At 36.0% G+C, this 11985-nt stretch overlaps 2 protein-coding genes across 4 annotated transcripts in view; one reads left to right on the top strand and one right to left on the bottom strand.

The window, feature by feature from the left end:
• The window catches only part of LOC114741425 (histone chaperone ASF1B), a 28989-nt gene extending 18600 nt beyond the window's left edge, over nucleotides 1-10389 (bottom strand). Inside the window, exons 1-4 of one of the 2 annotated variants that reach the window (XM_028929688.1) lie at nucleotides 10152-10389; nucleotides 8415-8530; nucleotides 8153-8314; nucleotides 7600-8073 (exon numbers count right to left, since the gene is read on the bottom strand). In XM_028929688.1, the coding sequence (XP_028785521.1) occupies nucleotides 7924-8073; nucleotides 8153-8314; nucleotides 8415-8530; nucleotides 10152-10260 (537 nt within the window). In that variant the 5' untranslated portion in view covers nucleotides 10261-10389 and the 3' untranslated portion in view covers nucleotides 7600-7923. Of the gene's footprint in view, nucleotides 1-7599; nucleotides 8315-8414; nucleotides 8531-10151 lie in introns of those variants that run through there. The other variant, XM_028929687.1, reaches the window with a different exon arrangement.
• LOC114741423 (uncharacterized) lies at nucleotides 2425-7354 on the top strand. 2 transcript variants are annotated; one of them, XM_028929684.1, is made up of 7 exons: nucleotides 2441-2627; nucleotides 3353-3538; nucleotides 5380-5430; nucleotides 6079-6326; nucleotides 6675-6785; nucleotides 6899-6958; nucleotides 7044-7354. In XM_028929684.1, the coding sequence occupies exons 2-7, from the start codon at nucleotides 3370-3372 to the stop codon at nucleotides 7110-7112; spliced, it is 708 nt and encodes a 235-aa protein (XP_028785517.1). In that variant the 5' UTR covers nucleotides 2441-2627; nucleotides 3353-3369; the 3' UTR covers nucleotides 7113-7354. The 2 variants fall into 2 exon arrangements, with proteins under 2 accessions (XP_028785518.1, XP_028785517.1); XM_028929685.1 differs by lacking the exon at nucleotides 5380-5430 and having other exon boundaries at nucleotides 2425-2627.
• Nucleotides 10390-11985: the final 1596 nt, after the last annotated feature.

Here is an 11985-nt window from a genome sequence, read left to right on the forward strand (position 1 = left end):
CATGGAATCTTGTAATGTTCTTCCAGCTGTTAGAATCAGAAACCACACAAAATAGGGAAAAGAACACACATAATCTTAATGATTCACAAATAACAGCCAGCAACTGATATATATTGGAAACAACAGAGTTACAAGCCACAAAAATACTATATATAGTGACGAGTCTGAGAAAGCATCAACCAAGCAACATACTTCCACACACAAAAATCTGATCTAGACACAGCTAAAACACCTCAAAGATTAGCACATTGATTCTCTATTTTTACAATAGACTTGAGAAACTGGGCATTATGGACCAATCGAACCCCAATTAAATCAAAGACTCAATGTGTTTATCCCATTGCAGATACAATATTCCATCTAAGTTTTTTCAATAGTGCGAAAAGGGGGGAACTGTGCAGAGAAGAAAACGCCGAGCAGGTAAGAAAATAGACGATAAACTGGGCATTATTGACCAATCCTACGGGGAAGAAAATGCCGAGCAGGGAAATAACATATCTAGATGCGGTTGAAGAAAGCTTTACCACTTACCTAGGAAGATAACGCCGAGCAGAAAAGAAAGCAGACGATGAAGGCAATGATCCGGCGACAAACAACAAGGACGATGGACGGCTATAACGGAGATCGAACGCAAGATCTTCGGTCGGCAACAACAGTGTAGAAAGCAGAGGAAAGGAGTTCAGAGTGGCGGGCGAGGTTTGCGAACCAGCGCGGGAGCGAGCGTTGGTTTTACTTTTTCCTCCAAAAACATCAATAAAATGCTAGTTAATGAGAAAATATTTTGGATCCTTAATATAAAACCTATTTAACTAATTTAATTAGATTAAAAAAATTAGATAAATTAGTTAATTATAAGAAAAGTGACACATTTTTTCTAAAACACCATAATGATCTTTCTTAATACCCCATCTCCATTTTCTACTTATTTATGGTTGAGGGAGTATCTATGGGGGTAATTTAGAGAAAATTGATAAATATGAGAAATAAGTTTTATATTTAGGACTAAAACCAACTCAAGAATTGGGTCCTATATTAAGAATTGAAGGAGTAATTTACTAATTTAAATAGGTTAAAAAAAATTTGTTAAGTTAATTACTATAATCTAGTTTTTAATATAAAAGTTTATTTGATTTTATTTTAATTCTAAAGACTACTATAAGGGTCTGTTTAGTATGAGAGAAAATGAGGAAAGGAGAGGAGAGGAAAAATTTTAATAGGTTTGATTTAAAAAATTGAAAAAGTGGGGTTAAAAATTTTTAATTAATTTTTATTACTCATTTGTATTACTTCTCTTTATTAAAATTTCAAAACCCCACTTTTCCAATTTTTTAAATAGAATCCATTAAAATTTTTCTTCCCCTCCCCTCCCTACCATTTTCCTCGTACCAAACAGTATCTAAGATTCTAATTTTTTTTTTGTCTCTTATATTTATCTATTTTTTTCTAAGGTAGTCATTATAGTAATGATAGTTCTAACTAATGCACTTGATTAATAAGGATATTTTAAAAAAGACAACACTTATTTATTACAAATAACTAACTATAATAGTTTTCTTAATCTATTCAAATTAGTTAACTAGCTCTTATATTAAGAACTGGAGGTAGTATGTATAATAAATATGTATTTTTTTTTAATACTCTTACTAATCATGTGTATTAGTTAGAGCTACTATTTGATGAAAATTTTAATATACACAACTATTAGAGTCTTACAAAGAATGCTTTTAAAAAAACAAATAAATATGTGAAATAAGTTAATTAGAGTCTTATATTTAGAACCAAATTAAATGTTCAACTTGTTTTTATATTAAGAAGTGGATGTAGTATTAGAATAAAATGCATTTCATTAAATTAAATTAAAAAAATTTAACTCCTTTCAAAATCCTCAAAATATAAATTTCCGCTTTTCTACCCTCCAAAGTTACGAACTAAATGAAGGGAGAGAAGCATTTTTCCACCACTCCCATCAAACTAAACGCACCTTAAGACTTTAGTGATTTTAAAATTTGAACCATATATTTTAAAATCTAGAAAGAAAAATAACTACTTATACTTGTAGACATTAGATTAGATAGTTAATATGTAGTATTACCTCCTGTGTTTAATATAACAGCTATCTAACTAATTTGAATAAATTAAAAAATTGATTAAATTAGTTTTTTGTAATAAATATGAATTAATTTCTAAAGTGCCCTTTGTAATCATGACTATTTTTGAAAGAAAAGTCCTTTAATATATGTAATCAATAAAAAATATACTTTAGATAGTTTAGAACTCGAGACCTCACTTAAACGGTACCAAGCCGCTTACCACTTGGACCAATTCCTGTTAGTAATTGAACTAACTTTTGTTGGTAGCAGCATAATCACTTTTGTTTTTGTCAAGTCTCCTGCCAATTCAGCAGTTTATGGGCCCCTAAAAGCCCAAAAGATCAACACATTAGAGCCCTAAAAGTATTACCTCAAAAAAAACACCGTAAGGACAACCCATGGACTGCATCCGACCCGGTCACGCACTTCCGGAGCAAATCTTTTTCGCTTCTCCAGGCGAAGCTTGACAAGTCCCGTCTTCCCACTATCACGACTTCCCGCTGCCTCTGATTCTTCCTCGCCGGCGTCCACCCCTATGTAAGCAACTCTCTCTCTCCCGCTCGCTCTCCATTTTACATGGAATGCAATACTTGATTTCTTATTTTCTTAGAAGTTCAATTCTCTTTGGCACTCGCAAAGTTCAATTCTTTTTGGCACTCGCCGATGTGCTTCCAGCTTCGAAGCTTTAGTTAACTTCAATATTTCTGGGTGGCCGTTTTAATGGTCATGAATTTATTCATCTATGCTATATTCACATCTTTGTTAATCTCCTGGTATTAACAGTTTGGTGGATGAATGTTTTAAGGGCATATGCTATTGGTCTCTATAAGACTCGATACCAAACCATCAAACAGGATTAATATAGTGGGAAAACCTATTTGACGATATGAGCTTCATTGATGAGCTATGCCTCAATTTTTTGGATGCATATATGCAAATGGTGCTTTTGTCTTATTTTAGAGACATTGAGCCTTTGAGACAGAGCAAGACTAGGATGGTTGAACTGATAATGTAACATATTTTATGCTCATGAGAGTAGGAACAAACAATTACCTAGATGAGCCCTTGGATCTAATTGTTCTATCTTTATACTCAATCTGTGTCAAAACTCAATGGCCTAGGATAAAGACACCTAAAGCATTTTAAGGGTTTAGCACCATAAGATGCATTTTGCCTCTTACTACCTTGGTAAAATGCAATTTATATATGCTCTTAATAATTTTGAAGTTATCAATATTAAATGTTAAATTTGTGTCTTGCAGTTAACCTTAAAGTACAAATGATAAAGAGACGATTCTACAAGATTGACCATGGAGATAGGGATGATGCCTCAGATTCGTCTTCATCATCCTCAGACTTCGACCAGGAAGCTGAACCCACTGAAGAATCAGAAGAACATGTAATACCAGCAGTGAATGAGGATAATGAATCTGGCTCCACATCCTCTGGTTAGTGGATTGTTATTTTGATAATTCTTTCGTCTCTTTAATACAAGAAGAATTACATTTAATACCGGAAGAATGTGTAATTCTTTTGTCTCTTTATTTTAGATATTACACATTTCATTCTAAGGATATATAATGTCAGTGCCGTACTAATATCCTTCTTTGGGTTCTTTTTTAGTTTGTTATAATGATGATATTGATGTAAAACAGAAAGAGAGGGAGAATAGAGAGACTAATAGAGGGATAACAACTAGAAGGAAGAAGAAACTAAACAATTATGTTTCAATTCATAATGAAAGGTGTACAAAATAAGATGTGTTAAGGGCTATTTATAGATCTTGACCTAACCGTAGCAAGAATAGTCTAGAAAACCTAAAACTAAATGTAAATATTCTGAAAGATAACAATAATTGATAAAATCCTAAAAGGATAACAATAATCTTAAAAAGATAACAACGCATGCAAGATTAAAACAACTTTTTTGCCTAAATCTTTGAAGTAATCTTCAAAATCTTCACGTATTCTTTTTCTTTTTTCTAGGTTCCCATCATGTATCTATTTCTGTCTTGTTTGGTAGTCAGTTAACTGACAATGCTGATTTTCCTGCAGTATTGTCACTGTTCTCAATGAAGAATAGCATGGCACAATTTTAAAAATAAAAGCAACGAATACATAATTAACAATGTGACTAATGGGCAGTATTTTTCTGTCTGATTGTACGTCATTCCCCCTTTGTTATCCTTATTTCAAGAAGAAACTCTGTTTGGTCTTAGACATGTCTTTTTCATTTGTGGTTCTCGTCAAATTTTATTGTTGGTTTGATACAGTTTGTGCTTGAAATTTCTTTCAATATCATTTTTCTTTGATTCTCCATCAAAGTAGTTAACAAAAGTGATGACATCTAATGTTCAATTGAGTTCGCACAATGAAGTGAGTCTATCACTATACTCATGTTTTCTTTTTCATTATTTTATTAAATTTCGTTATTTGTTTTATTTTCCTTCATTGCTCATTCTCCCTTCCTTTAATGTTACCAAGGTTTGTAGATTCTTTCCCTCTTGCATTAGGCTTTCTCTTTAGCTCTTCCTGATCTCTCTCTCCTTAGTGCTTTGTTGTTGTTGTTTTTCCCTTGCCTGAGGTCTGATTCCAACTTACAGACAACAGCTTCTATTGTACTTACATAATCAATCATCTCAGTGCACTAGTTGGACTTAAGTAGATCCAGATCCTGATGGTTGGTTTTCCCATCACAAGTGTCTTAGGAATTAAGAGGGAGGAAATTAATGGCGTCTTCTGGGGGGAAAAAAAATTTCTACTTACAACAACTGTTAAAGCTGTATTGCGTAACGAAAGCTAAGCAGACAATGCCTTAAAAAAATGGAACGTTCTGCTTTGAGTTTGGAACTTCAGGATTTCAAATGAGAGACCCTTTGCCTGAAGCATTTAATAGTATATCAGGCAAAGTATACACTTGATAAACGAAACGCAATAATCTCCAAAGCCAGTCTCTTACTGCAAAGTCTCCACAACAATGATTGAATGTGTTTAATTCTCTATCGTTCCCTCAAGAATTTGGGAAATACTAGCTCTTCTTGTAACGTCTGTCTCATATTTTTGGGACAAAATATGAACACTTTACATTAGTCTGTAGTTAAACTAACTTCTTGCATGGATGTATATTGAAGCCTTTTTGTTCTATACTAAAGGGCTTAAGGTATGTTATTCCAATTAACTATGCAATAAGAGTAGGTCTATTACTAGGACACTCGTTATTATTCTTCATCACTTCCTTCTTTTTTCCTTGTTTTAAAATTCCACGTCTTAGTTTTTGAAATCCAATTCAGGTTACAAAAGTGAGGATAGCTCTGCAAATGACATTGATGTCAACTCACCAGGTAGCATTTCTTTCTGTTGTCTACTTTGCTTGAATCTCCTTTGGCACAAAATTTGGATTCAAATTGTTGGATTTGCTGTCATCTTAATGTGCTGCGATGGATCATACCAGGATAACCCTTAAGTGGCAAGTTGACTGCCTAGTGCACTCAAGTTAACTGCAGAGCATTTAGTTTGTGTGCCCCCGGGTTTGAAGATAATAAAAATAGAAAAGCTTTATATGTTGCCCATTCTGTTGAGCGAACATGTGCAGTGTGCATTTGGTTAGCAGCTTCTTGACTTTCAGATACACAAAATGCATTCAGAATTTATGATAATTATTGTTATCCTTACGTCTACTTCTTCCTTCCTATATGTTTGAACTTATTCAATTGATTGGAAATAAGTTACGTCACCATTCTGTTTTGATTATGCGTGTGATTCAATACTTATACCTTATGGACCTTTGGAATTATGTTTGGCACATAGCGTATCCATCTCTATATTACATTACGAGTTAATTTAACTTTGGGAACAAATAGCACGTGTTTTACCTGAATGCCTGTTACCGTTGGAATCAATATGCATGCTCACGTTCTTGCTAGGAGTTCATTATTTGTCATTTGCTAGCATTTTGATATCCTTTTTTTTTTTTTTTTGGCGAAGTGCAGATCATCTATTTAGTGAAGATGATGTTGAAAAAGTTGGCGGAAGAAAAGTTACTGCTAATGCAGAGTTGTTTAACAAACATGATTCTGAAGTATCGGAGAGAGAGTCTAATATTGACGGTGAAAAGGAATGGGTGCCAGAAGATATTTCATCCCATATCTTAAAATGCAAATCAGTTTTCAAGTGCAGAATATGCCCTAGGATTATCTGTTTGTCTGAGGAGACTTTGAGGGCTCATTTGCAATCAAAGGTTACAAACATGCGTTCTTTTCCGTCTATCCTGTGGAAATTGAAATCCCTGCCCAGGAATTTTATATATATATATATATATTCTCATTTTAGATATTTTCTCCACAAAATAGCATCTATCACATTCATGTATTCACCGGGATTCTAATTAGATATCAGTTACCTTTAACCAGAGAAATGTGAGGATGATACCGTTAAGAAGATTAGGGGTGCTAAATACTCTATCCTAGGTTTTGTGCCTTCCTTTCAGTAAGATATGGGGGTTCAAATAGGCTTCACATTTTGCTCTACCCTCATTTTGTGATGATCTGTTGTTGGTGATCTTTGTATTGACTTTTCTTTGATGTAGAGGCATGCTCGATCCGCGAAATTACTCAGTGAAGGTAGATTGAAGGCAATGCTGAACAGTGATGGTGAAATTGAGACCCAAGAGGTCTCAGAGACGCAAACTATTCTGACGGTTGGTTTCTTCCCTTGTGCCATTCATTTTAAAAAAACTGAGTTTCCAACTGCTTTGAAGCTGATGATATGCAATGAAAAGCCAAGTCATTTCCCTTTTTGTTCTTGTTTTAGGATAACCCGGAAAAGAATCCCAAAGGACAGAAGCAGAACAAGAAGAAATTGAGGAAGAAGGTAAAGTAAAAATCAGTGGTCTTCCAGCTATTAGGGTAATTTCAAGATGATACCTCAAGGTTGATCAAAATTGTTTTAATGGCAGAAAAGAGACAACGCAAACAGAAGAAAAATGGGATCAAAAGAAGGTCCTGCCAAGAGAAGGAAAAAATGAGACTAGTACTGCATGCTATGTAACTTGTGGAGCAATTTTGCCGGCTGCAAATATTTACCTGCCTATGGATGATCTTCACAACAGTTTTTCTTTTGAAAATTTTTTACATAATACTCCAAATTGGCATTCTCATTAGCTTTCTACGTTCTTTTAGATTAACGTTTTTGGTGGAAGCACATCAATGTATTTAAATTAATATACCTTGAAATGGCAATCCAGATTATCATTGATGTTATCTGTAACGAGTGCGTAATTTTACCTATTCTCTTTTGCATAGCTTGTGAAGCGAAGTGTTGATAATGGAGCAGCTTGCCATGTTTATATATTTGCTGCCTTGTTTGCCAATGTCTACACTTAGTTAATGGCACATTAGGAAGTATAAATGATTTTTTTTTTGGTAAAAATTTTTAAGATATAGGGATCAATATGTTAAAAAAAAAGTTAAAAGTAAAAATATTACATTAAAAAATTGGCAAAACTTCAAGGATTTTGAGCTTCATGAAACTAAATTATGAACCAAATTAAAATTAAGGTGCACTTAATAGTTAGTCGCAATAATATGATACCTGGGTGAAATTGGTAAGAAATTTCTAACTTAAGATTTCCCATAAAGATGAAGAGACATGAGATAGGTGAGTAAACATTGTGAAAGAAGAGGGGGCATACGAATCCTACAATAGTTTAGCGGCGCAGCTGAAAGTGGATAGATTCCAGCCAAGATGGACCAAACCGGAACTGAGAGAACATTATGATGCTTGGAAATAACGTGCATTTCCCACTTGTATTACAAAGCAACAAGCATCACAAAATTTCATGCTTCAAAATGAGATGATTTGAATGCCTGCAAATTGTCAAGATTCCTTCTCATCTGATGGAACATGATCACGGAAGGCAAGTGGGTTTTCTCCATTTCTGTCGTGCTGCTCAGGCGGCGGGGGCTGGTCCCCACTCTGATTGTTTTCTGGATGGAAATTAATGGGGAATTTAGTGACCCTTGGTTTATCAGATAAAATGTTCCTTTGAACCCTATCAATTATAACCTTAGGCGGGGGTTCCTCTCTTAGTTGCTCATCATCATAATCATTGTTCACATAGTATCCCACTCTAACAAATTCTTGACCCAGATAAGAGCAGGTCAACAAGAGCACCGTAACACCAATAATATCTTCTTCACGAATCTTTGATGGGTCTGGTGGGTCTGCCTGCAAAATGCCAAAAGAATTCAAAGATTGAGTCCACATGATCACCAGAACAAAAAATTTCTGCGAGAACAATAATACGAGTATTATGCATAACACTCGCCTGCAATATAAAGCGATAGTTTCCAACATTGACAGGGCCAACAAGCGCACACTCTAATAACTGGTCATATGTTTCATCCTCAGCAGATCCAACATATACGAGCTTCCATTCCAAATCTGTACTCAGGTCATACAACACGTATTATTACAACCACACTGGTTGTAGAAAATAACGTTAAAAGATAACAGCGAAATTCTGAAAGTTTATCCACTCTAGGAGGAGGTTCGCGAGCATAATATGCATTTTCCACATTCAACAAGATTTAGTTCTCAGCAAATCAAGCAGCAAAAAATATGTTACCTTCAAAGATTTGGAACACCAATCAATGAATAATAGATATTTTGCTAGTGAATCAGAATGAAACAACACTTCATCACGGATATGCAACAAAATTAAAACCAGACAATTCATCTAATAGGCCAATCAAAGATTCAGGAATCTAATCAAAGCATTAAACAGCATAGCTCCATGTCGATATTTAAGAAATGAAAAACCAAGTCTTTGTTCAACAATGCGATAAAATTTAATAAGCGAAAAATGACATTCACTTTCAGAGACCGATTGATTTTATGGTACATGCAGGATTTATGGAAGAAATGAACCTTCCAAATTAAAAGGATTCAAGGCCTAAAATATGCTTAATTATGATAGGTCTCCAAAAAGTATGCACTATAATTCCACAATAAAAAAGGGAAAAAAATCAATTTCTCACAAAATTTGATGTTTCAAGGATCACATTTTCAAGAAGCATCAAGGCCATTGGGTCTGCCAACGCGTATGATAAGGTTTCATGAATCACATATTCTTACAAAGAAACTGAAGAAGACGCTAACATCTACAATTTTTTCCCTCTCATTTCTAAACACAGTATACTTACATCACAAGGATTGGAAAAAAGGCCTTCCACATCACTAAGTAGCAACACTAAAACTACCGAAAACCAGTTTAATTAATGATGGCAGATGGCCTAGAACTTTGGCCAAAAAAAAAATTTCATGGCCTAGGACTAACTTAGACATAACGTCATGAATGAACTTCATAGATAGGGCCCAGTCACATTATATATCGTTCTTTATAAATTACAGTGCAAATACAAGATTGGCAGCATGAAGAATCAGTTGTTTATAAGCAGAGTTTGTTAGAACATAAACATGAGGCCAAAAACCATAAGTTTACGATACCCAAGATGGCACCAATGTCCCCGCAGGCAAATTCAATGGTTTAACCTACATTTTGCATCAGTTCCAAACAATTCGTGGGATCAAGGTTCTATTAGCTACACCACCATTATCCTTTTTTCAAAACCAGCAAATTTTCAGCGATGATACATCGCAAACCCACCCATGTTGTTACCCTCAACTGATTACTAACATGAAGTCACATTCATCCGTAACAAGGTTCATTAATATATTGATTTACCAGCAAGTTAAAATGAGCCCAAAGGAGGCCACGAAGGCACCAAAAAAAAAAGGTCAGGACATGGAACTATTTCGCTTTTACTCACCAGTTGCTTAGAAGAACAAACGAAAAACCCTAATTTATTTCAGTGCTGGGTCATCGAAAGAGGAATTTCTTGATGAAAGAACCCATTTTCTTATGATCCATTTACTCAATTCATTTAAGAGCATAAAGAAAAGTAACCCTAACCTAAACTTACAGATGGGAAACGAACAATAATAGAATCTTCAAAACAAAAAGAACAAACGAATGCAGGAAGATGACAGATAAAACAATTACCGTCTTTCAAAGGAGTCAAGCACTCGTATGAGATCTCAAACTGGAAGGGAGTCAAAAACGAAGCGGGATTGTCAAGGACCGTCACGTTGGTGATATTGACGGCACTCATAGCTTCGAATCAGAAGAGCATGATAACACCGCAAGTTGAAGTTCAGAACTGCAGAGAAGGCTAGAAGCTTCCTAATTTGGGCGGGCTGGCATTTGAGAAAGAACAGCAATAAACTTTTGGGAATTATTACGATGAACCCCAAGTCTTCTTATATTTACCATGACATGTTCCTCCATCCATGTGTTTTTATTTCTATTAGGGTAATATAAATTTTAGTCCTTCAAATTTAAAATTATTTTAGTATTGTTCACTGAAATTTAAAATTGATGATATAAATCCCTCAAATTATATCCGTTTTTAATGGTCAGTGCATGATAGCTTTAGGTCATTAAATTCATTAAGTTGACACTAACTCTGTTAACCTGTGATGTGACATGTAACTTGGCAACTGAAGCTGAGTGACGTGGCATGAGTAATAGAAGGCTGACCTGGGAAAAAAGAATAACAAAATCAGAAGGCGGAGAATGCCATGAGGACGACGGCGCAGGCGACGACAGAGGGTGGCGTGAGGATGTTTGTAAACCTTGAAGCTGAGTGACGTGGCATGAGTAATAGAAGGCTGACCTGGGAAAAAAGAATAACAAAATCAGAAGGCGGAGAATGCCATGAGGACGACGGCGCAGGCGACGACAGAGGGTGGCGTGAGGATGTTTGTACGAGCAACAGCAGAAGGTGCCTTGCTCTTCGATCTGCGATTTTTGTGTCTTCCCTCTTCAATCTGATGATTCGCAGACTGCAGATGACCAATAGTGTCTCTACCTCTTTGATCTACATGACAGTTATCGATTTCTACTACCTCTACGGTTATCATCGCCGTCGACAGGGACATTGTTGAACAGCATCCCCTAGTCCTCTGCTGCGTCTTGCATTTAAGCTCTAATGAAGATAATTCCACGGTGTCTATCTTCTCTCTCTAAACAAGTCGACGGTGTGCACTCCAGGAGGAAGATGGTGAACAGTGGGCTCTATCATGGGCGTATGAAGGGTTTAATTTTTCTTTTGCCTCTCCATGTGGGAATCTTAGAGCTACTTGAATCGCAATTAATATCGTACAACCATCATTCTCTGCAGATCTTCACGTCCCACATTAGCCTCAAGAATACCGTATAATGTCGAGAAGTGAAACAGTGCCTCCTTGAACCGAGTTAGGAAAAATGGCGCATTATAAGTGCCATTGGTAATTCCACCCGTGAAGATGCTTGGTTTAATCTTTCTGACGATCTTCAAAACAGCATCTCTCTGATGGCTTCCCGGCAGCCAAACGCGTCTCCAGCCTGTTGGCAGAGTAATAAGACAAACGCTCAATCCCATCCGCAAAAGGAGAAGAGTGCTGCCTTATCTGCTTCATAAGCTCATTTGCATTCCTTTGGTCGTAGTTTCCCACTGCCTGTGCACATTGAGTCAGTAGAGTCCATAAATCTATTGTTGCCCCTCTATTTGCCCCTTTCTTGGAACGATTTGCCTTACTGGGAGATCCTTCCGAGTTCATATTCCCCTTTTGAGTTATGCCCTCCCCTCTTTCACGCAGGTAAAGGAGTAGCTCATCAAACACCGCTGATTGCTCTGAATCCTCCGAGTACGCCGCCAGAATCTTACTCCCTAACCCCAACATCCTCTTGTCCCGTCGACGTCTCTTGCTCAAGATGATGAACGGTGGCTGCCTCTAACTCATGTCCTCTCCTCCTCACCAAGACAATGAATAGTGACCGAAGAGAAGCACCCAAT

The sequence above is a fragment of the Neltuma alba genome, unplaced genomic scaffold (genome assembly GCF_004799145.2).
Source record: "Neltuma alba isolate B1F8T4 unplaced genomic scaffold, ASM479914v2 tig00003392_pilon, whole genome shotgun sequence".
NCBI lineage: Eukaryota > Viridiplantae > Streptophyta > Magnoliopsida > Fabales > Fabaceae > Neltuma > Neltuma alba.

What these genes read in the sequence shown, in the direction of transcription:
- LOC114741423 (XM_028929684.1), top strand. Translation starts at nt 3,370, where the DNA reads ATGATAAAGAGACGATTCTACAAGATTGACCATGGAGATAGGGATGAT. An exon ending in ATCTGGCTCCACATCCTCTG is followed by an intron (nt 3,539 to 5,379) that starts GTTAGTGGATTG and finishes AATCCAATTCAG; the next exon opens with GTTACAAAAGTGAGGATAGC. An exon ending in AGAAGAAATTGAGGAAGAAG is followed by an intron (nt 6,959 to 7,043) that starts GTAAAGTAAAAA and finishes TTTTAATGGCAG; the next exon opens with AAAAGAGACAACGCAAACAG.